At 45.8% G+C, this 21994-nt stretch overlaps 1 protein-coding gene across 4 annotated transcripts in view; it reads right to left on the bottom strand.

The window, feature by feature from the left end:
- The window catches only part of palmdb (palmdelphin b), a 43217-nt gene that overhangs the window by 1163 nt on the left and 20060 nt on the right, over nt 1-21994 (bottom strand). Inside the window, exons 5-10 of one of the 4 annotated variants that reach the window (XM_014157397.3) lie at nt 13218-13332; nt 12566-12626; nt 12299-12436; nt 10535-11686; nt 9604-9629; nt 7484-9187 (exon numbers count right to left, since the gene is read on the bottom strand). In XM_014157397.3, coding sequence (XP_014012872.1) covers nt 9182-9187; nt 9604-9629; nt 10535-11686; nt 12299-12436; nt 12566-12626; nt 13218-13332 — 1498 coding nt within the window. In that variant the 3' untranslated portion in view covers nt 7484-9181. The other 3 variants (XM_014157396.3, XM_014157395.3, XM_014157393.3) reach the window with 3 other exon arrangements.

The following is a 21994-nucleotide window of genomic DNA, read 5'->3' as shown; positions in this document are numbered from 1 at the left end:
CTGAGAGACAATCACCTGATTTGAGCTCCTGTGGCTTTCTTTCAATGATATTTATGCTTTACATCAAACGCGATATTGACACTCGACTACAGTAGTTGTATGATAACACAACAGAATATTGGTTCACTTACTCTGTGATCACAGGATAGGGCTGAGCGATCCATCTTGTATGCAGTTTTCATTGGTGATGATGGCGAAGACTTACACTTCAGTGGCGCATCAACTGAAATATGTTCAAGACACAATGTTTTCAATTGGTTGATATTCATAGACACAAGCACAATATGTTCCAGCTTAGTTTAAGAGTAGGGTCAGAAGTTCTTCCTGACCAAATATATGAGACAAACTTTGTATAAACTTACCTTCAAACGACAAGCTGTCCATGAGATTTTCGGCCACTAGGCCTGTGTTGTTGTACATCCCTTTCGGATAGATGTTCGCTCTTTCTTTCTTCAGCTCCTCTTCGCGCTGTTTCACCATCTTGATCTCCTCGTCCACCAATGACAGCTGGCTCCTGGAGCGCAGCTTGAAGAAGGGGTTGTTGAGGAACGTTGAGGAGCATTCCTGGCCCTGCTGCTCACAGGCCGTGTTCAGGCAGAACTCTGATGTGCTCCTGATGATCAGGTTGGATGTCTCTAGGATGATGAAGTTGGCATTGGAGGTCTCATCTGAGTGCCACTCGTTAGCTCTGGAGGTGTCTCTGGCGCCATGTCTTGGACTTCCTTCCGGTTCTAGTATAATGATGCTGTTGGCAGGCAGATCGTGTTTCAGTGGCCCCTTTGCCGGTGAAGACGTAATAATGAATGATGGAGTAGTTTTGGATCTGGGTATTTTGCAGCTGCCATCCTCCATATTCTCAAACGTCTTCCTCTTTTCGTCAACCTCCTGACATAGCTTCGCTGGGAGCAAGATGACTGGCTTGGCATTTGTCTGGGCACATTCTGTAGGTTTCGTCTCATTGGAGAAACCCCTGTCCCGCTTAAAGTTGTCTTCTCTCTCCATGGCCAGGCGGATCTCCCTCTCAATGGAGGTCTCTGGGAATTCTTCATAAGGGGACCTGTAGCTGGAATCGCCCAGGCCTGAGTCCTCTGAGCAGGGGCTGAACTGGGTGTGGGGATACTCAGCTCCACCCATAGCCAAATTCTCTAGGCTCGTATCTCTCGTCTTGGGCCTGTCAATGTTCCTGACTGGAGTGTACATGAAGCTGTGGCTGCCCGTGAGCGGCCCACACTGCTTTGTGGTGGGTGACAGCACCAAGTTCTTGGTCTGCTCTTCCATCTCCCTCCACTGTTTCCGGGCCAGCTGGAAGTCCACGTGCTCTGTGCTGACGTTCTCACTCTTGGTCTCCTGGATAACGCAGAAGTCCTTTGGAAGCTTCTTGTTGGGATCTGCCTTGCAAGATGTATTATGCCTTGAACCATTGCCATTTCCTTCCTCGTCTTCAGAGATTTTGGATAGGCTTTGGAGCAGTGCTGCAGGGTTGTATGTCACTTCCTGTGCAATACCAGTGAGGTAATCTGGTTGCTCCAACACTTCCAGTTCCTCTTCCTTTGGCATCTTCACTTGAACTTCCTCCTTGTTATCGTCATGGTTGTCAACGTTTTGCACTTCAACCTTTTGGACGAAGAGATCCTGTGCACTCAGTTGGAGGCTATCCAGATAGTCATCATCGTCCTCATGGTTGATCGAGGAGGAAAATATCGCCCTCCATTTATTTGCTCCATCTTCACTCTCATCGTCTGAGGAGGCCTCTGCTATCTCAACACGCAGGCATTCATCCACCTCGTCTGGGTCCAGACCATGACAGGACTCGTTGGAGACATCCGACAGAACCTCCTCTCTGATGTACTGTTCTAGTAAAGACTCCTCTGGGACATCACTGATGTAGTTTTCTAATGGGCCATATTGAATCTCTTTTGAGTCTTTATCCTCACCATCTTCACCATCCTCTGGGTTGGACACAGTATCTTCAGGCTGTTCTAGTTCTTGGGTGTCCTGTCTCTTACGATGAGCTTCGTTCTCATACACACTGTCAACACTGGACGGTGTGTCAGAGACAGACGAAGTGATGGATTCATTTCGGTTGAGTTCTTCATGGCTAGACAAAGCCTCCTTTCGAAATGGGTTACCTGTGCAGAGCCCGTTTCCTAAGCCGTCAAGCTCGTCGATCATACTAGCTGGTAAATCTGCTAGGATTTCGAGCAATGCTTTCTTTCCTATGGATTCTAGTGAGTCAGCCTCTAAACAGACTTGTTCCTCTTCTGTTCCTCCTAAGCCCTTTTTGTTTTCAGTTGAGTCAGTGAGAGAGAGTTCCTTTTCATAGGCAATTACGCTGGTCATCTCCGTTTGTTCACTGGTCTCCATGGTTACTGCCTTCGAGAAGGATCTGGGTTCGTTTGGATTGTGATTCTGAGTGTTACTGCAACCTTCGTTCAGTTCTTTACCATCCGTCACACTTGCCACAGCGGTAGCTCTCTGAAAGAAATTAAAATGTATTCACCCGTCAGTAAGGGAGATTGGGAATTGTTACAGTGTTACATGTTATACCCTCACTGGGTGCAGTATCGCTGAGTTTGGCACTTTGTATATGAAAATCATTTTCTCTTTTCTCTCTGTAGCCTTTATCTAGTCTTTAGATTTGTTTGTTCTTCCTCTCCCTCTCTCCCCCTTCTTACTTAGTTGAAATGTCTCTGTTATATTGTCCCCTTATTTCCCAAGTGATAGATAAGGCTTTACCTACACAGCTCCTTTCAGCCAAACAATAAACCTTATTACAGTGACCAGTATATTACACAGAACAGACAGCAGATAATTTATGAAGAGGTTTTGCTTGATTCTAGATCTAGGTAAAAGGGGTTGGTATTAAAATGGCAAAAAACATTATTCTACAGAGTCTATCTGAATCCTGTGGAACACATAAGAAACCAATCCAAGCAAATCCTATCTTTGTCTTTTCCCATCTATGGCCACTTTACAATTTGTACCAAACACATTGAAAACAAAACAGAGAGGATCACATGTAATTGCAGAGGGGTGGACTCATCAAAGTTGTTTGTTTACTATTGCAGTGAACTGACAAATTGGGTTAATCCACAGTGAGGCTGAACAAGAACACCAGTCGTACCAGCTGAATTGGATGGCTCTGGCTCCGGCTTATATAAGACTGCAGGATTGACTATCGCCCACGCTCTGCTGTGACGGTCTGTCCCTGTAGTCGGTTAGCTCTTACCTCCCCTGCTAAAGCTCAGGAGTGCGTGGGTGTGTGTGTGTGTGTTTGTCTGTGTGTGTGTGTGTGTGTGTGTGTGTGTTATTATACACTACTTCTGTTCTGTGTGTGTACACCCGCAGACCCCCCCAGCATGCCCAGGGGTAGTGGTGTCCCCATGTCGCCGCTCAGCACCACCACCATGGGAGAGACAGGAAACTGACTGCTGATTAGTGTCATAACGAGGGAAAAACTTAGATAGAAAGACCGGCTGAGCTGAACACACAACACATGCATTTCCAGTCAATTAACTTGCTTTTAGAAATGTAATGATTCTTAAAAATGTTTTAGTTGAAACTGTTGGTGGTGAATTTGAAATTCATTCTGTGCTCTGAAATTGCTGTGAAAATAAAATATTTTCTCAAACAGTATTTACATGTCACATATCTGATTTATGCTATCCACACTTTACTGTTTATAGTTTAGAATTTTTTTCTACGGATGGTGATTCATTATCACCTACTTTTCACACACCACACAGGGATTGATTAGATGCCAACACCAAAACTGACTGTTTCAGTGGAATGTACAGCGTCTCCATGACACCACGCAAGTCAGGTGTCTTGCTTTGATTTGATCAGGGAAACAGTGTTTTCCTTCTCATCTTAACTCCATCATTCCACCCACGGTTCTGCATCTATGATCAGACAAGCTAATCAAAAGCATCTCTTGTATCCTATCCGTTGTGTAAAATGTGTTGTACATCATGAGGCGGTTTCCCAGACAAAGATTAAGCGTAATCCTGGACTGAAAAGCACATTCAATGGAGATTATCCGGGAAACCACCACCTAAATGTTCAACCTGAGTCTTTGCCAAGCCCAACTCCAGAGAAAGGCTCACATCAAGCACGGAGCTGTAGCCTCTTTCACACCAAAGCTCGGAGTATTTAACAGCTCCAAACAGCAAGGACTGCCAACAGTCATTCATAATGAGACCATAATCCTCATCTATCCTATGACTTTCTTTACAACTGTCACTGTAGGCAAATTCCTTTGTGTTGTTATAGAGCTGTTGCTACAAAAAACACTGTGAAACAAGATTTTAATTGTGACTGTTATTAGCCGTTATTGTCAGGATTGTTTTGACAATATGTCAGATAAATCAATTCAAAGCATATTTTGTGAAATAGCATAAAATATTTATAACTTTACATTTCTTCTCCCTGTGAATGTGTTGAGATAATAGTTTAGTCATTCAAAATATTTCTTAGGTGGAATCATTTGGCAAGGCACAACAATATGATATCATACCTCCATTGTCAGCTAAACAACATCTCCCAGATATTTCCCTATCCCTGCTTTATCAGAACCAGATAGCTAGTTCAATGCAGTCTGTACTGTGTAGCTACAAACAACAGAGGTGATACAGGGCTTAAGGTATTTCCGCTGGTTGACAGCACCACTAACCTTCGTCTCTTTTCTTCCTGTCACCATCATCCTTTTTAACCATCTAATCCCACACAAATGCTACACAAAAAATCCTCTGCAACAATACAACGGGACAAAGATGGATAAAACAAAGTTTCCTTCTGTCCAAGGTCTGAAATAGACACATCATCAAGCCAAACACAAAAAGCCATTAAGTCCAATCAAAATAAGACAGAAGTGCTGAGCACCATGGCAACCCCCAGTAGTCATACCACTTAGCACACAGCTCTGCTCTGCTCAGCTAGTGCACAAACTTCCACCACAGCCTCACAGGCTCTCAAGCAGCAAGCTGTTGTGTCCTAACTGTTGTGTCCTAACTATCTGTATGCAATAAATAATGCAAATAATGCAGCGTCAATGTGATGATTAGCATCAAGCACACAGAAAGAGAGACAGAGCTGATGTGTTAGAACGGAACAGAACACCATATCCGTAGAAATAAAATCAAATGTGCATGACCCTATGGTACCTACCAGAAGCTTCCAACAGATGAGCCAGAAGGAGATCATCTTGATCTTACTGGTCCAGACAAATCAAAATACACTCTTCACAACAAACACCTAACATGGACTCTGAGTGACTGTGTGTGGTGCGATGGGAGAAATACACAGCCTTATTGATAACTGATCAGAGGTATTGATCAGTGAATGGTACCCGTGTCGAAAGAACTAGAGGGGCACTCTATTGGCAGAAATGCCATTGTGATGAGGTTGATGCTGGAGATGGTTGTTCCTCAGGCTACTTCCTAATCACGGATGTGGCTACATGTTATGGTGGTGTCCTAGTGCACTCCCAGTCACTGAGTGGCCATTGAGTGCCCCTGTGTAAGCCATGGACTTTTAGCAAGCCGCTCAATAGGTGACCAAGGTCATGATGGGATTGATTTTGGCCTGAATGGTGGCATCATGGAGATATTTCCTGCAGGGAATGAGATTGAAAGCTGCATGTGACATTTGTGATGTGTTTATTTTATTTTTTTGTGTTCCCAGCTTGCGAAGCATCATCCAAATTACACATTAGCTAAATGCCACGTTGAATTCTGAAGTCGCTTGCGTGTGCGTCATTCGTAAGTGCCTGCAGCAGGCATGATGCTTGGCAAGAAAGCTGTTGTACACTCTGCTTATTAGTTTCAAGGCTGTTCTCTATACAAAAGGAACAGTAGCTGTGAAGTTCGGGAACAGAACAGGCTCGGTGAAAAGAGACATGGTGTGCGTGGGTGGGTTGGAAACATGAAGTATGACCAGTGATGTATGTACACCCTTAATTGCTCATGCTATGTACTGGCCATTAAGAGGCTTTGAACTGACCGGTCGGACATATTGTCACTGGAATTCTACAGTATTTTGATTAAATGTTTAAAGTCAAAATTGTAAGTGTATTTAAGTATTTGGTTGTTTTAATGGGGACAGTAACATTAGGTTTTCAGGTTTAACTCATATAATATAATTTAAAAGTATGCATTAGTGTGTGTAATAGAATAAATGTGGCAAAAACTAATGTAGACATTAATAAATGCATTTAGCGTCCAAAATAGTTTTACAATGACGGGGCTTCAACACAGTGCACCCCTATGAGTCATCTAGTGTATGGAAATCATTGAGGACGACCTGAAGGAAAGTAGTGTGATAGAATATTTCTAAGAAACCTTGAGCCCTGCAAGTTTTACATGTTCATCTCGTCTGAGGTTAACATATTGAAACACCCAACGTTGACAATAAGAACATGAAGTCTGTCCTCTGGTGTTGATAGGCCAAATTCTCAGTATTACAAACGTCAATAGTAGTGACATTCTAATTTGACGGAAAAATGTGGTATAGTGTTTTTTTGGCGGAGATTGTGTAATTAATACATGTGGTGCGTTCCCGCACTTTTGAGAACACTCTACACTGCTAGCTTGTTCACTATTACAAACTTCAATAGTAGTGACATTCTAATTGGATGGAACTACATTTGGAGCTTTTGTTGCTATGCACTGCTAGCTAGTGAGGGTGATGTCATTATCATTTTAATTTATCAACGAGACTTGATAGAGCTGTAAGAGTCACAGCCTCTATAGTAGGATGTTAGAGAGGGTCTGTGTGTGTGTGTGTGTGTGTGTGTGTGTGTGTGTGTGTGTGTGTGTGTGTGTGTGTGTGTGTGTGTGTGTGTGTGTGTGTGTGTGTGTGTGTGTGTGTGTGTGTGGTGCGCGAGTGCCGCACACCTGGCTATCTCCCCAGGCTGGAATGACTAGATGGAGTGGTGATGATGGAGGCCTCTTCAGCAACTCGCTATCTGCATAGTCAAGTACCTAAAACTCTTATCTCTATCTGACTCCCAGACAGCACAATGTAATGCATGTGTAATGAAATGCATGCCGTACATGCAAGGACACCTGTTGCTGCTTTCAGGCAAACACAGAGAGATGAGTTCTTATTCTTTTACCCTTGTCATTTGCAGTGCACGTGTGCATGTGACTTTTATGAAATTGACAAACAAATTCCTTCATTTTGATCTTGTTGATGTACCTGTAGCAGTTAGAGCGTTGTGCCAGTAACCAAAAGATTGGTCGTTTTTATTCCTGAGCCGACAAGAGGAATAATCTGTCGACGTGCCCTTAAGTAAGGCACTTAACCCTAATTGCTCCAGGGTCGCAGACCCTGGCTGTGACTTAGGGAGAGTTGGGATATGCAAAAATCACATTTCCAATTCACACAAGTATTAATAAACACTTGTACATGTGTGAAATAGGACAAATATAAGCACCCACCAAATAATTATTTGCAAATATGGAAAATAAATGAATAGATAGGATGATCTTTCCATTCAGAGGTTTTATGATCGAAGAAGAAGTTTCAGTAAAATATCAAAATAAAACATTTGCAATCTCTTTCTCCACACTTAAATGTAACCCCCAAAACGCCCCAAAACCCCTCAAATGACCTGAGCGTCATCAACACATTCAGCAAGTATTTAGTTATAGTCTAATACAATCCGAAGTCAAATATAAATATAAAATATGAGCATTTGAATGTAATCAAAATATATTGTCAGAACACCTTGATTTTGTTCAGATTGTAATAAAATATTTTCGTTCTACCTGTAGCTGTGTTGTTTTTCTGTATTACAACAATTATACTGTCTTTGACCAACCTCAGCGGATCTATACCTAATCTAACGCACCCTCACACATTCACACACTGTAACACACTCCAATTCAACACCCACTTCTAGTTCACTATCTATACGATGCCCTTTCCCCATCATAACCCTTTTAGACTTTTACAAGAGACAATTGCAGCAAACCGATACAAGTTACATCATGCAATAACAATTCTGGTCTATAAAACCAGCTGGTATTTCTAGTCCCTGTCAGTACTCTGTACAAAGGAAAAACTATTCTGTCTGTGTTATTGTTGCTGCGGTCCTACCTTATACCAGTCCAGCAGGTGATTGTAGACTGGTTTTGGCTAGCAGTGTTAAGCTGGCGCTCTGTCTCTCTGTAGCCTCAGAGACTAGAACTCTGATTATGAATGTGTGTAGAGGGGAAGCAACCAATAGCAGAGCAGTGTGGATGGTGCAAAGAGATGGTCCCTCTCTCCTTTTCCCTTGCACACACACACTGTCGCATATTCATAAAGAGCATACCCAAGACTTCTCTGCTGTGAGCAACGTTGAGAATGCTGATGTTGTGTACTATGATAACCCTGTGACGCATTTAGTCAAAACCAGGAACTTACTGTTCAAGTTCTAATCTTTCTAACCTTCTCGGGTTTTCTTTCCTGAGGTTTGTCCAGTGTGCTGTAATTTGAACTGACGATTGCGTGTATCTCAATTTCAGATATGCTTTTCTGACTATTTCAATTGATAACAATCCCTTCACTGAATCTATGGTCAATCAAAGAACAAACTCTCAACCATAGAAATAACATATTGATAAAAAAACTATGTCAAAGTTATTATGCCGAGTCTTTCTTATTCATTTTCTTTGGTTATTCAGATAACACATTTTTATTTTCCAATTTAGTATGCAATATTACCAATGGCATTAATCATTCAGGAATTCATTCCTCATTGTAGATTTTGTGAAAGCACTGACAGCAGCAAAAGGTCGGTCACTTGGGCATTAAAACACTTTCACATCCATTTTAGAAATGATCAGCAAATGTCTTTGAATAAATATTGTTGCTGATTGAATACTACACCTAATAAATGTAACACAGGCATACCATAAATGCATGATTGACATACAGACATTTTCGATTTCACACATTCATAGACCATCTTGGCACTTCCATGATAATATAAATACAATTCTGATCATCTGTCTTGTCAGTGGTCTGTCTCTTAGAAGAAGTTCTGTATCTGATGAGCAAAATAGTGTGTAGAAAAGGTCTGTTCCATAGGACCACTCTTTTCTGTTCCTTATTCTTCACCGAATAGTAACGTCAGGGACGGGAATCAATCACTTTGCCGGTTACACTTTCCCCCCTAGCTTTGCCATTCTCATTTTCAAAGCTGTGGATAAGAAAAATGGAAAATGTTTAAGTTAAATATTTTTGACTGAATCTTGATTTTCACCTAAATTAAAGTCAATCATCCCACAAACCCAGTAATATAAAATGCTCTCCTGAAGATTTCCATGGTATAAGAAGAACAACCTGTGTGAATATCCATATGTAATACTAATGCATTGTCTTGCTGTCTCTAAGATTTCTTCTTTACGAATTTTATTTTAGGGTGGAAGAGATTTTTTCCATCAAAATTGTAGCTTATATAATGGTAAGAAAAGGCTTATGTAAGTACTTCTCAAGCAAATGCCACTTCATGTTCCTCAGCGTAAGTCTTGGCTTTTCAGATGGATTAGGAAGAAATACCCAATGACATGCTTGCCAATAGAGACCCAAAAGAAAACAGCATAGACAGAACATTACCTTGAACATGGAACACAGTTCAACATCTGTACCAATGCAACACAACAATGGAGAGTGTGTTTCAGGGAGGAGGAAAAAACAAAACATTACTAAATGGTGATATATAAATGATCACCCTTTGAAGTCAGGTAAATAATTATATTGAAAGAGTATTGTAGGATTGGCGGTATAAGTCAGTTATTCAGCAGTTTAGTCATGCTGTGAAATTGTAGTCTGAATTGACAAAGAGAGAACTGCAACCAGTGGATAGTATGATGAATTAGTTTTAATTAGTTTGGATTCAAAAGCAGACATTAAGCAGAACAGTTAAATTACATAGCACACACATACATTAGAAATGACCAAGCACTTAATCTTATATAAAAAATAAAGAACATCTCATTCGAGAAATGTAATGCCTTTCCTTTCAAGCAGCAGCATCATCTTTGGCATTCAGTACACCTGTACCCAGAACATGACCAAGCAAATGTTGATGTGTTCAGCAGTACGGCCACTGGATGGAGCTAAAGTCTCAAAAAAACAAGATAGTAATACACTGATTTACATGACAACGGCTCTCCGATATTGTTTCGATTCAAAGCAGTTAAAAGCTTCCATTCAGTTGTCAGAGCTGACTATAGTTAAAATAAGGCCACATAAAGTAATGCCAGCTGTGGTAACCGCTCTAAAACTGTGCCTTATTATCTTGTTAAAGGAAGACAAAAGAGGGTGAACGTTGGGTCCACGGGTTAGAGAATGCCGTACATGCTTGGGATGTGAGTAGGTTGGCGCAGAAGCCACAGTGTTCGCGTGTGATCTCAAAGGCTCACAAGATCAGAGAGAGAGTGTTAGGTTGTTAGAGTAGATGAGAGGCTAGGTTAGCATTTGATGAGAGGGATTGAAGAGCCCCAGCCCCCTAAGCAGCAGCAATTATTTTTGCCCGTCTTGATACCTGCGCTCATGGGCACTTCTATGGCCAGGGGCTGTTGGTCTGGGTCGGAACTGCGCTTGCCAGGTTTGTGGGTGAACGTGGGTCGGTGTAGCAGACTCTCAGAGTTTGTGGAATCTGCAGTATAGTCTGTGTTGTTGTTGCATCTGGCTGTGGGTTGGAAGATCTTGCTTCTGTATCCCTCGGGGTGGTATGAGGGTATGTTGTTGTTGTCATCTTCTTCATCATCATCGCCGTTTCCGATGACGACCAGCTCGGCCTGGATATTCTCCTCATCTTCCTCCTCTGCTGCGTTCTGATAGCCCATGAAGATCATTGTCACTGGTTCAGAGTCCAGATCAGGTGGAAAGGTGTTCATGATGTTGAAGGAGGACTCACCACTGTCACTGGTGTAAAATGGTGACTGTCGACTGCTGGGGTAGAATGGAGACTGACGACAGTTGGGGTAGATTGGTGACTGCCTGTCCCAATCTGTCACAGTATTCTCTATCAGCGGTATGGGAGTGCGGCTTTCTCCTGAACTCAGGACTGCAATGATAGCTGGTCTGTTTTTATCTGGGTGTGGGCCTATACCACTGCTACCATTGGTGAGGCTCTGGCCAGTTTTGAAACCTTGATGGGTGGCTGACTGAGGCTGCACTAGATGCGTGTCAGCGTGGATGTTTGGAATGTGAGAGGGGGCAGAGCTGGCTACTTCTTCCCTGCTCTGGGCTCCATCTCTGGGCAGAGCTTCTGGAAGCATCTGGAAAGGGCTGGCTTGAGGATGGGGGGTTGTAATGGAGGTCCGATGGCCATTGGGCTCACCAGGACTGGGGCTGACGTGTCCCTGCTCGGGCTTCCATGCAGGGGTTGAAGGCCTGCTGGTGTAAGGAGCAGCGTAGACAGGCCTGTGGTACTGGACCTCGGTGGGGACCTTTGCATCCCCAGCCTGGCGCAGGAGCGCCTCCACCTCAACGTTACTCAGTTCACCCAACCCCACCCCATTCCGGGTCACCTGTCCCTCCGAGCGTAGGGCATAGACAGACTTCTTCCCATCATCGTAGACCTTCACACCTTTCTGTTGGAACTCTTCAGGGGTTAGGGTGGTCATGGACACAACTTGGCTCTCTCCTGTTCTCATGTCCTTCTCTACACTGATCTCCATGGCGAACATAGCTATGGAGAGAGAGAGGACATAGGATGGATAACAACTAGAACACAATGTGTATGATTCATATAACATACTGAATGTATTTTGAATGTACCACAAATATGTACAGTAGGTTATAACTTCTGTCTGTACACTGTTTTCATGTATTTATGTGTTCAATCAATAATCAAAGTATAGCTCCTTGACAAATGAAAAAAGCTTTTTATCCAATTTCTGCTAAGCTAAAAATATTAAATTACAGGCTTTGAAACGGCATAATTGGAACAGCAGGTGTCAAGGCCTGATTCAAGCTGAGTCCATGTTCTAGGAATCCAAATGAGTCACCTACAGAGAACGATCATATAAAGGCCCATATCACATAAAAATTCACTGTGATGTACAGGTGAAGTGCTTAATAATTCCAGATATCATCTCACTTTTTCTATGTTTTCGACAGGCAGATGTCTATTCATTCCATTATCCTGCTTGTTGAGACCTACGGACGTTTGACATTACGTAATGTCGTGTTAAGCACTATAAAAGAGTGCAGATGGCCACTTATTGTGTGTATAAAAATATTCACTCTAAATAACATAGGCCAGATATTGCATACAGAATACTGTATATTGTTTATATACCCTGCTTTGGTTCTTCACCATCAAGTCCTTCCTGTGGATTTTTTATTTTCCTCAGTGGTCTACTGGTAGGTGTGATGGACCTTTGCATCTGGAAATCTGGCATATTTGGAATCGGTGCGTAAACGTATTGTATCGGGTCTGTAAAGATAACAACCCAGTCAGTTCACATATGCCAACAGGTCCACCAGAAGATGTTAACATGGAATAAATATAGGAAAATAATTTTAGGAAGACAAGCACAACACCAAGAGCAACAAAAGTATTTACCTGCCTGGTATTCGGCATTTAACTCCTGTGTGGAGATACAGGTGTTCACAATCAAAACCGACTGAAAGGATGATGAAAAAATCACAACAAGCCAGGTGAAAAAGAAAGTATGTTAGTAATTACTGATTATTTCCAAACGTCTCGAGGGTTGTTCGTTTCCGGTTAGGGATTAGACACCATGTCCAAGGAATCAGAAAACATGCAACTCGAACAGCGGCACCTTCTGCCCTCCATCAATATAATTGCCTTCCATATCGCATCACCTTTTCCTCTGAAAGCAGACCTTTGCTTACCGCCGCACACCCACACAGTCAGTTCACTACAACCTCTTGGTGAATTTCTTTTTTAACACAAATCACTACCTGCATATTCAATTAATATCCTCCATTTCATTGGAATGAAGCCATGCCCCATAGACATAAAGGACATAGACACAGATTATGAGACATTATCCATCCCCCCATTATTGTTAGTGTAAGGCCGACGATGAGAATGATAATCCAAGTACACTGCAAACTCAAGATTCAAGCATTAGGCCTAATACCCATGAACCCTTGTTGTTCTCCAAAGAACCAGAATAATGGATATAAATACAAATCCCACATTATAAGCACAAAGTAGTGGTCTAATGTTAGTATTAGACGAGCAATACCTTGATGATGTCTTCTGCAGTCTTTTCCACCTCCTTCAGTCTCTTCAGAATCACTTCCTCGTTGGCTGAAATCTGCAGCTCCTGTGTTTCCAGAGCCTCTATTTCCGTCTCCATTCTGTAAAGTGGATGCAAAATATAGAGCAGTTTAGCAGCCGCAATCAGTCCAAACAGACAGTAATCACTCAGCAAGCAGAGGTATTCATATGGAAATCGGAAAAACAAATTGACATTTGCATGGAAATGACCTTATCCATTGCAACCGTAATCATTGGTAGTCGGTCACTTATAGCTTAGCATGTAAATTAACATATGCAATGACTATGCTTGTTCTTTGATAGAGATAGATTGCTTGATTGAATTTGTGTTTATCAGTATGCGTCTTGGACGTCAATCAAAACAACACTGAATATGTTCCGTATTTGGCTCATATCAAATAGAAAAACATGACTATTTTACTTGCATCCAATATTTAAATATTTTACATTCAATCATACTCTCATTAAGGTGAATATTGATAGGCTGTTTATGTGTTTTTCTAAATGTGGTTGTTTTGGTCAGGGGTCAAAGTCTATTTCTGAACCCTCATCCTGATCCTTGATAGGTTGTTTTGTCCAGGTGATGAGGAGGATTTCTCTCTAGATTGGTTTGGAGCTTTCGCCAGCATCCCAAATGCCAGCCTATTCCCTATATAGTGCACTACTTTTGAATAGTGCACTACTCTTGACCGGGAATAGAGTGGGAATAGACTGGGAATAGAGTGCCATTTAGGACATAGCTTTATCACACAGCTCTGATACAGTCCAGTGAACAAAGCTCAGAGCCCATCTCATCACATCACTGCTAGCAGGCAGGACGGCAGGACAGACAACAGACAGGTCCCTCCAGTTCACTCGTCTCTCTATTAATGTTCTACCATCAGAAAATATAACAGTGCCTCTCTCTGATAGAACATATAATCACTGTAACGGCTGTCTTCTGTAGAAATGGACCAAGGCGCAGCAGGTATGTGAATACTCATCTTTAATTAAAAAAAAGAAGTAAAGCATCCACTTAACAATGCAAACAAAGTGACAACAGCTACAGTTCTGCAGGCTAGAAACACAGTGCAAAAACAACCACCCACAACCCCAAAGAAAAACACACACACCTATATAGGACTTCCAATCAAAGGCAACTATACACACCTGCCTTCAATTGGAAGTCCCAATCATCCACCCAACATTTAACCAATACAAACATGCCACGTCCTGACCCCAAAACTAAAACACTAGCTCCATCTGCTGGTCAGGACGTGACAGTACCCCCCCCTCAAGGTGCAGACCCCGGAATGCACCTACCAACAAAAAAAAACAAACACAAAACCCATAAACAATAACCCTAAAACAATAAGGGAGGGAAGGGAGGGGGGCTGCCGTCACCGACGGCACTGTGCTACACCCTCCCTCCCCAACCCACCTATCCTGGAGGTGGCTCAGGTGCAGGGCGTGGACCTTGCTCCATCGTCGGCGTAGCCCACTTCGGTGGCGCTGCTAACTGCGCCGGGCAGATGGGCCACTTGGGCTGACCCTGGCAGACGGACCACTCGTGCTGGGCCGGAGGACAGGAGGGCCCCTCGGGCTGGGCCGGGGGACAGGAGGGCCACTCGGGCTGGGCCGGGGGACAGGAGGGCCACTCGGGCTGGACCGGAGGGCAGGAGGGCCACTCGGGCTGGGCCGGAGGGCAGGAGGGCCACTCGGGCTGGGCCGGAGGGCAGGAGGGCCACTCGGGCTGGGCCGGAGGGCAGGAGGGCCCCTCGGGCTGGGCCGGAGAGCAGGAGGGCCCCTCGGGCTGGGCCGGAGAGCAGGAGGGCCCCTCGGGCTGGGCCGGAGAGCAGGAGGGCCCCTCGGGCTGGGCCGGAGAGCAGGAGGGCCCCTCGGGCTGGGCCGGAGAGCAGGAGGGCCCCTCGGGCTGGGCCGGAGAGCAGGAGGGCCCCTCGGGCTGGGCCGGAGAGCAGGAGGGCACCTCGGGCTGGGCCAGAGGGCAGAACCGGGCAGTCTGGCCACTCTGGCAGAACCGGGCAGTCTGGCCACTCTGGCAGAACCGGGCAGTCTGGCCACTCTGGCAGAACCGGGCAGTCTGGCCACTCTGGCAGAACCGGGCAGTCTGGCCACTCTGGCAGAACCGGGCAGTCTGGCCACTCTGGCAGAACAGGGCAGTCTGGCCACTCTGGCAGAACAGGGCAGTCTGGCCACTCTGGCAGAACAGGGCAGTCTGGCCACTCTGGCAGTTCAGGGCAGTCTGGCCACCCTGGCAGTTCAGGGCAGTCTGGCCACCCTGGCAGCTCAGGGCAGTCTGGCCACCCTGGCAGTTCAGGGCAGTCTGGCCACCCTGGCAGTTCAGGGCAGTCTGGCCACTCTGGCAGTTCAGGGCAGTCTGGCCACTCTGGCAGTTCAGGGCAGTCTGGCCACTCTGGCAGTTCAGGGCAGTCTGGCCACTCTGGCAGTTCAGGGCAGTCTGGCCACTCTGGCAGTTCAGGGCAGTCTGGCCACTCTGGCAGTTCAGGGCAGTCTGGCCACTCTGGCAGTTCAGGGCAGTCTGGCCACTCCGGCAGTTCAGGGCAGTCTGACCTCTCTGGCGACTGTTGACTGGCGGGCAGCTCTGACGACTGTTGACTGGCGGGCAGCTCTGACGACTGTTGACTGGCGGGCAGCTCTGACGACTGTTGACTGGCGGGCAGCTCTGACGACTGTTGACTGGCGGGCAGCACTGACGACTGTTGACTGGCGGGCAGCTCTGGTGACTTTTGACTGGCGAGGCTGGGTTGACACACTAGACTCCTGATGCGTGGGGCTGGTATAGGACGTGCCAGCCTGGAGACACGCACCTCCATGCTAGTGCGTCTGGCGGGAAACACCGGACCGAAAGGGCGCACTGGCGGTCTTGAGTGCAGGGTTGGCATCACCCCTTCCGGCTCGATGCTCCCCTTGCCCTGGCACCTGCGGGGCGCTGGTACTGGGCGAACTGGGCTGTGCGTCCGTATAGGCGAGATGGTGCGCACCTCAGCGTAACATGGCGCCCTCCACCTCGTACGCACCTCCCTGTAGTCACGGGTAGCTGGCTTACGGCTCTTCCCTGGCCTGGCCAAACTACCCGTGTGCCCCCCCCAAAAAAAATCTTGGGGCTGCCTCTCGGGTTCCCTTAGCTCCCTTAACTTGTCCGCCCAGAATTTTCTTTCGTCCTGCCAGGTCCATTCCTCCATTTTCTTCTCCTGTGGCTTCCTCCTCTTCTGCTGCTTGGTCCTTTGGTGGGTGGTTCTGTAACGGCTGTCTTCTGTAGAAATGGACCAAGGCGCAGCAGGTATGTGAATACTCATCTTTAATTAAAAAAAAGAAGTAAAGCATCCACTTAACAATGCAAACAAAGTGACAACAGCTACAGTTCTGCAGGCTAGAAACACAGTGCAAAAACAACCACCCACAACCCCAAAGAAAAACACACACACCTATATAGGACTTCCAATCAAAGGCAACTATACACACCTGCCTTCAATTGGAAGTCCCAATCATCCACCCAACATTTAACCAATACAAACATGCCACGTCCTGACCCCAAAACTAAAACACTAGCTCCATCTGCTGGTCAGGACGTGACAATCACTTACAGCTATACTCTGAGAGCTATACTAAAAGCTATATACACTAACACTATAACACTATAACACATTATGTTATTGCATAATGGTACTATTACTCTCTTAAAGTACTTATTATAGACTGGGTGGTTCGAGCACTGAATGCTGATTGGCTGAAAGCCATGGTATATCAGACCGTATGCCATGGGTATGACAAAGCATTTATTTTTTATGCTCTAATTACATTGGTAACCAGTTTCTAATAGGAATAAGGCACCTCGGGGCTTTGTGAAATATGGCCAATATACCACGGATAAGGGCTGTGTGCAGGCACTCCGCATTGCATTGTGCATAAGAACAGCCCTTAGCCGTGGTATATTGGCCATATACCACACCCCCTCGGGCCTTATTGCTTAAATATATCTGCATTGACTCTGAGGGAGTAATCCTCTCTAAGGTGGTTGGTTTAAGCAGGCAGGGCTATAAGCACAGTAGACAGGTTGTTATGTAACAATGGTTGGGGTGGGAAGACTGTCTGTACGACCGTTGGCTGACACACAAAGCCTCTCACAGGGGTTAAGCAGTGGGTTAAGGAGCACCATCTCGGTATAATCCTTCCAATCGTTTCCCACTCATAGTAGCTCAGGCTAGAAAGGGAAAGCGTTTGAAAATCTCCTGTGTTGCCCTTTGACTTAGAAACGTATGCTCTTGACTCACTAACGCGTGAATGTGTGCACTGCACTCAGCCACACACAAGCAAACATGGACGAACGCACAAGCACACTAGTGCCGAGTGATTAGTGCTTTCGGTGGGTTTTGGTTCGGTTTAAAAAAAAAAATCACCGTCAATTATTATTAATTTTTAACATTAAATGCATTCTGAAATATGACCTAGGAATTATTTTTGTAGCTTTTTAATTGAAATTCCAAAGCCAAATATTTTCAATTGCCAAAACATTGAAAACATTCCATTGTCGCTTAACAACACAGAATAAAGCAATTAAAAGAACCCCCATGATGTAGTGACCACCATCACTCCTTAGCACTTATTTACCATAATCTATTCACATTACTTTACTTAAATAAAATATTTTTGTTATGTATATTACTTGTTTTTCATATAAGTACTTTATTATTTCATTTCTTCGCATCTCATCTCTTCTGAGGCAGTAGCAGCAAGTCTGCCAGACAACCATCTAACGCTATCTCTGTGCTCCCCAACGAGCCAAGCTCCTCTAGGCTAGCGAAAAGGTTAGCCCATGATCATTGGGTTTCCACAGCTGCCCATGCTGCAGAGCTTTCTGACAAAATCACAATTTTAGTAGTTCTTCAAAGTAAAAGGCATTTTCAAGACTACTAAAGCTATCAAGAGCTACCTCACAAACTGTCTCTATACCTCTTGTCGATGTGTTGTGTACATTCCTCTCCCATGGCGTACATTTCATGTGCGGGAAGCTGTTCAACCACACTAAACTGTTAATTCTTGTCACACCCTGATCTGTTTCACCTGTCTTGTGATTGTCTCCACTCCCTCCAGGTGTCGCTTATTATCCCTGGTGTATATAACCCTGTGTTTCCTCTCTCTGTGCCAGTTCGTCTTGTATGCTTTTCAAGTCAACCAGCGGTTTTCCCGTATTCCTGCTTCTATTCTCATTTGCTAGTCCTCCAGGTTTTTGACCCTTGCCTGTTTTCTGGACTCTGTACCCGCCTGCCTTACCATTCTGCCTGCCCTGACCTCCAGCCTGCCTGCCACTCTGTACCTCCTGGACTCTGAACAGGTTTTGACCTTTTGCCTGTCTACGACCATTCTCTTGCCTACCCCTTTTGGCTTGTTTAATAAATATCACGACTCAAACCAGCTGCCTCCCGTTTCTGCATCTGGGTCTCGCCTTGTGCCCTTAAAGTATGAACTGGCCATGACAGACCCAGCAGACTTGGACCAGCTCCGCCACACTGTCTCTATGCAGAGAGCCACCATTGGGAGGCATGAAGAGTTATTACAGGACCTTTTGGAAGGGCTTTGTTCCCTGACGGAATGCCACGACCAAGGCTATTATGGAGAAAATCAGGGAGTTAGCTCATAGGCAGCCTGCCACTTCTGAGAACCCCCAACCACACACTAACTTTTTCCTTATGAGTGGTGAGTTTGTACAGCCTACTCCGGCTCCCGGAAAACCCTGCTTACCACCTCCGGAGCAATATTCTGAGGATCCTGGTACCTGCCGGGGTTTTCTTTCTCAGTGCTCTCTTATTTTTGAGCTACAGCCATCTTCGTTTCCTTCAGACCGATCGAAGATAGCGTATATTATTACGCTAATGTCGGGAAGGGTGCTTTCCTGAGCTACGGCAGTTTGGGAGCAACAATCTGACATTTGTCATCATCTGGAGGATTTCATGCCAGAGGTGAGGAAGGTGTTCGATTCTCCGGTATCCGGGAGAGAGGCGGCCCGAAAACTTCTTGAATTATGTCAAGACTCCCGTAGTGTGGCAGACTACGCTGTTGACTTTTGCACGTTGGCCACAAGTAGTGCCTGGAATCCGGAGTCTCTTTTCAATACCTTTCTTCACGGATTATCTGAGGTGGCAAAAGATGAGCTAGCTGCTCAGGAATTACCGGTGGACCTCACTTCCCTCATCGCCCTCACCATTAGAATTGATGGACGTCTAAGGGAACACAGGAGTGAGAGGAGTCGAAGGAATCTGGAAGTCCCCAAAGGCTGTTTTTCCAAGAGGATCCTAAGTCACCCCAGCTCCCTCAAGTATCATCGGCGACGGGTGAGTCAGATACTCCGGAACCTATACAACTGGGCAGAGCTAGGTTATCACCTAGGGAACGTTCACATAGGCTAAGTTCCAACAGTTGCCTGTGCTGCGGGACAGTATACAGCCACCTGCCCAGTTAAGATACCTATTTCTGTAGTAGGTACAAGTAGTCTGGCGAGCCAGACTGGGAATCCTCTAAATCCCATCAACCGCACTCCTTTTTTGTGATACTGCTGTGGGGAGACCAGATAAATCTCTTCAGGTGCTCATTGACTCTGGGGCGGATGAGAGTTTTATGGATCCTACCCTAGTTTCTGAATTAGATATCCCCACTCCACTCCTCTCTGTTCCCATGGATGCTAGAGCACTGGACGGGAGCTCCATTGGTAGAGTTGCCCACAGCACTGTTCCTATTTATCTGCGGGTTTCAGGAAATCACAGTGAGGCTATACAGCTTCTCCTCATTGAGTCTCCCCATGTTCCTGTTTTGGGATTTTCTTGGCTCAAAAAACACAACCCTGTTATTGACTGGACCACAAGTTCAATCCTGGGTTGGAGTCCGTTCTGCCATTCCCATTGCTTCAAAGCAGCGCAGCCTTCCATGAGACGGCCTCCCCAGGGCTTAAGTCAAGTCTGAGATTTCTTTGCCGTCCCCACAGAGTACCACGACCTCCTGGAGGTCTTCAGCAAGGCACGGGCTACTTCTATTCCCCCTCAACGTCCTTATGATTGTGCCATTGATCTCCTCCCAGGCACCACACCACCTCGTGGTAGGCTATATTCTCTATCCGGGCCGGAGATCAAGACCATGGAGGAGTACATAGAGGAGTCTATGGCTACTGGGGCCATCCGTCCACCAGGGTTTTTCTTAGTGGAGAAGGACAAGACCCTGCGTCCGTGCATTGACTACCGGGGTCTAAATGACATTACTGTTAAGAATCATTACCCCCCCACCTCTCCTCGGCTTTTGAACCTCACCAGGGGGCCACCATTATTTTCCAAGCTGGACATTCGGAATGCCTACCACCTGGTTCGGATACGTGAAGGAGATGAGTGGAAGACAGCCTTCAACACAGCCAGTGGATATTATGAGTACCAGGTCATGCCGTTTGGACTCACCAATGCCCCTGCTGTCTTCCAGGCTCTGGTAAACGATGTGCTCCAGGATATGCTAAACCGTTTTGTGTTCATCTACCTTGATGACATCCTTTTTTCCCCCCCTGGTCTGCCCAAGAACATGTTCTTCATGTCAGACAGATCCTTCAGTGCTTCCTGGAGAACCAGTTGTTCATGAAAGCCGAGAAGTTAGTTCCACCACTCTACAATCTCCTTTCTGGGATATGTCATTGCTGAGGGAAATGTTCAGATGGATCTTGGGAAGGTGAAAGCAGTGGTGGATTGGCCTCAACCTACGTCCAGGGTGCAGTTGCAACGTTTCCTGGGTTTTGTAACTTCTACCGCTGTTTCATTCGGGGTTACAGCACCCTGGCGGCCCCCCTCTCTGCAGTCACCTCTCCCAAAGTACTGTTCACATGGTCTCCAGCTGTCGACAGAGTCTTTGTGGACCTGAAGCATTGGTTCACCACAGCACCCATCCGGATCCGTCCCGTCAATTTGTGGTGGAAGTGGAGGCTTCTGATGTTGGAGTGGGGGCCATCCTGTCCCAGCGATCTGCCCAGGACCAAAAGCTTCATCCCTGTGCCTTCCTGTCTCATCATCTGAATCCTGCAGAGAGGAACTACGATGTAGGCAACCGAGAACTCCTGGCAGTCAAGATGGCGTTGGAAGAGTGGAAGCACTGGCTGGACTGAGCAGAACAGCCATTCCTGGTCTGGACCGACCATAAAAATGTGGAATATCTCTGTACAGCAAAGCGCCTTAACACCAGGCAGGCCCGGTGGTCTCTCCCGTTTACCAGATTTAACTTCACCATTTCCTACCGCCCAGGGTCCAAGAATGTGAAGCCTGACGCCCTGTCACGCCTATACAGTTCCTGTGCCAAACCCTCAGTCTCTGAAACCATTCTCCCTGCCTCATGCCTTGCAACCTCAGTGGGTTATGGTATTGAGACCCTAGTTTGCAAGGCTCAACGTTCCCAGCCTGGACCTGAAGGGGGCCCGGCTAACTGGCGGTTTGTCCCTAACTCAGTCCTGTCCCGGGTCCTGGAATGGGCTCATTCCTCCAGGCTGACCTGTCATCCCAGTTCCCACCGTACCCTAGCATTCCTCCGACAACGTTTCTGGTGACCCACAATGGTTCCTGACGTCTCTGCCTTCGTCGCCGCGTGCACGGTGTGTGCCCAGAACAAGACTCCATGGCAAGCTCTTTCTGGCCTTCTTCAGCCACTACCGGTCCCTCATCTTCCCTGGTCTCATATCTCTCTGGATTTTGTCACTGGGCTTCC

The sequence above is a fragment of the Salmo salar genome, chromosome 19, assembly GCF_965601325.2.
Source record: "Salmo salar chromosome 19, fSalSal1, whole genome shotgun sequence".
Lineage (NCBI taxonomy): Eukaryota > Metazoa > Chordata > Actinopteri > Salmoniformes > Salmonidae > Salmo > Salmo salar.
Note: the sequence above shows the minus strand (reverse complement) of the source record. Positions and strands in the feature narration are given on the sequence as shown.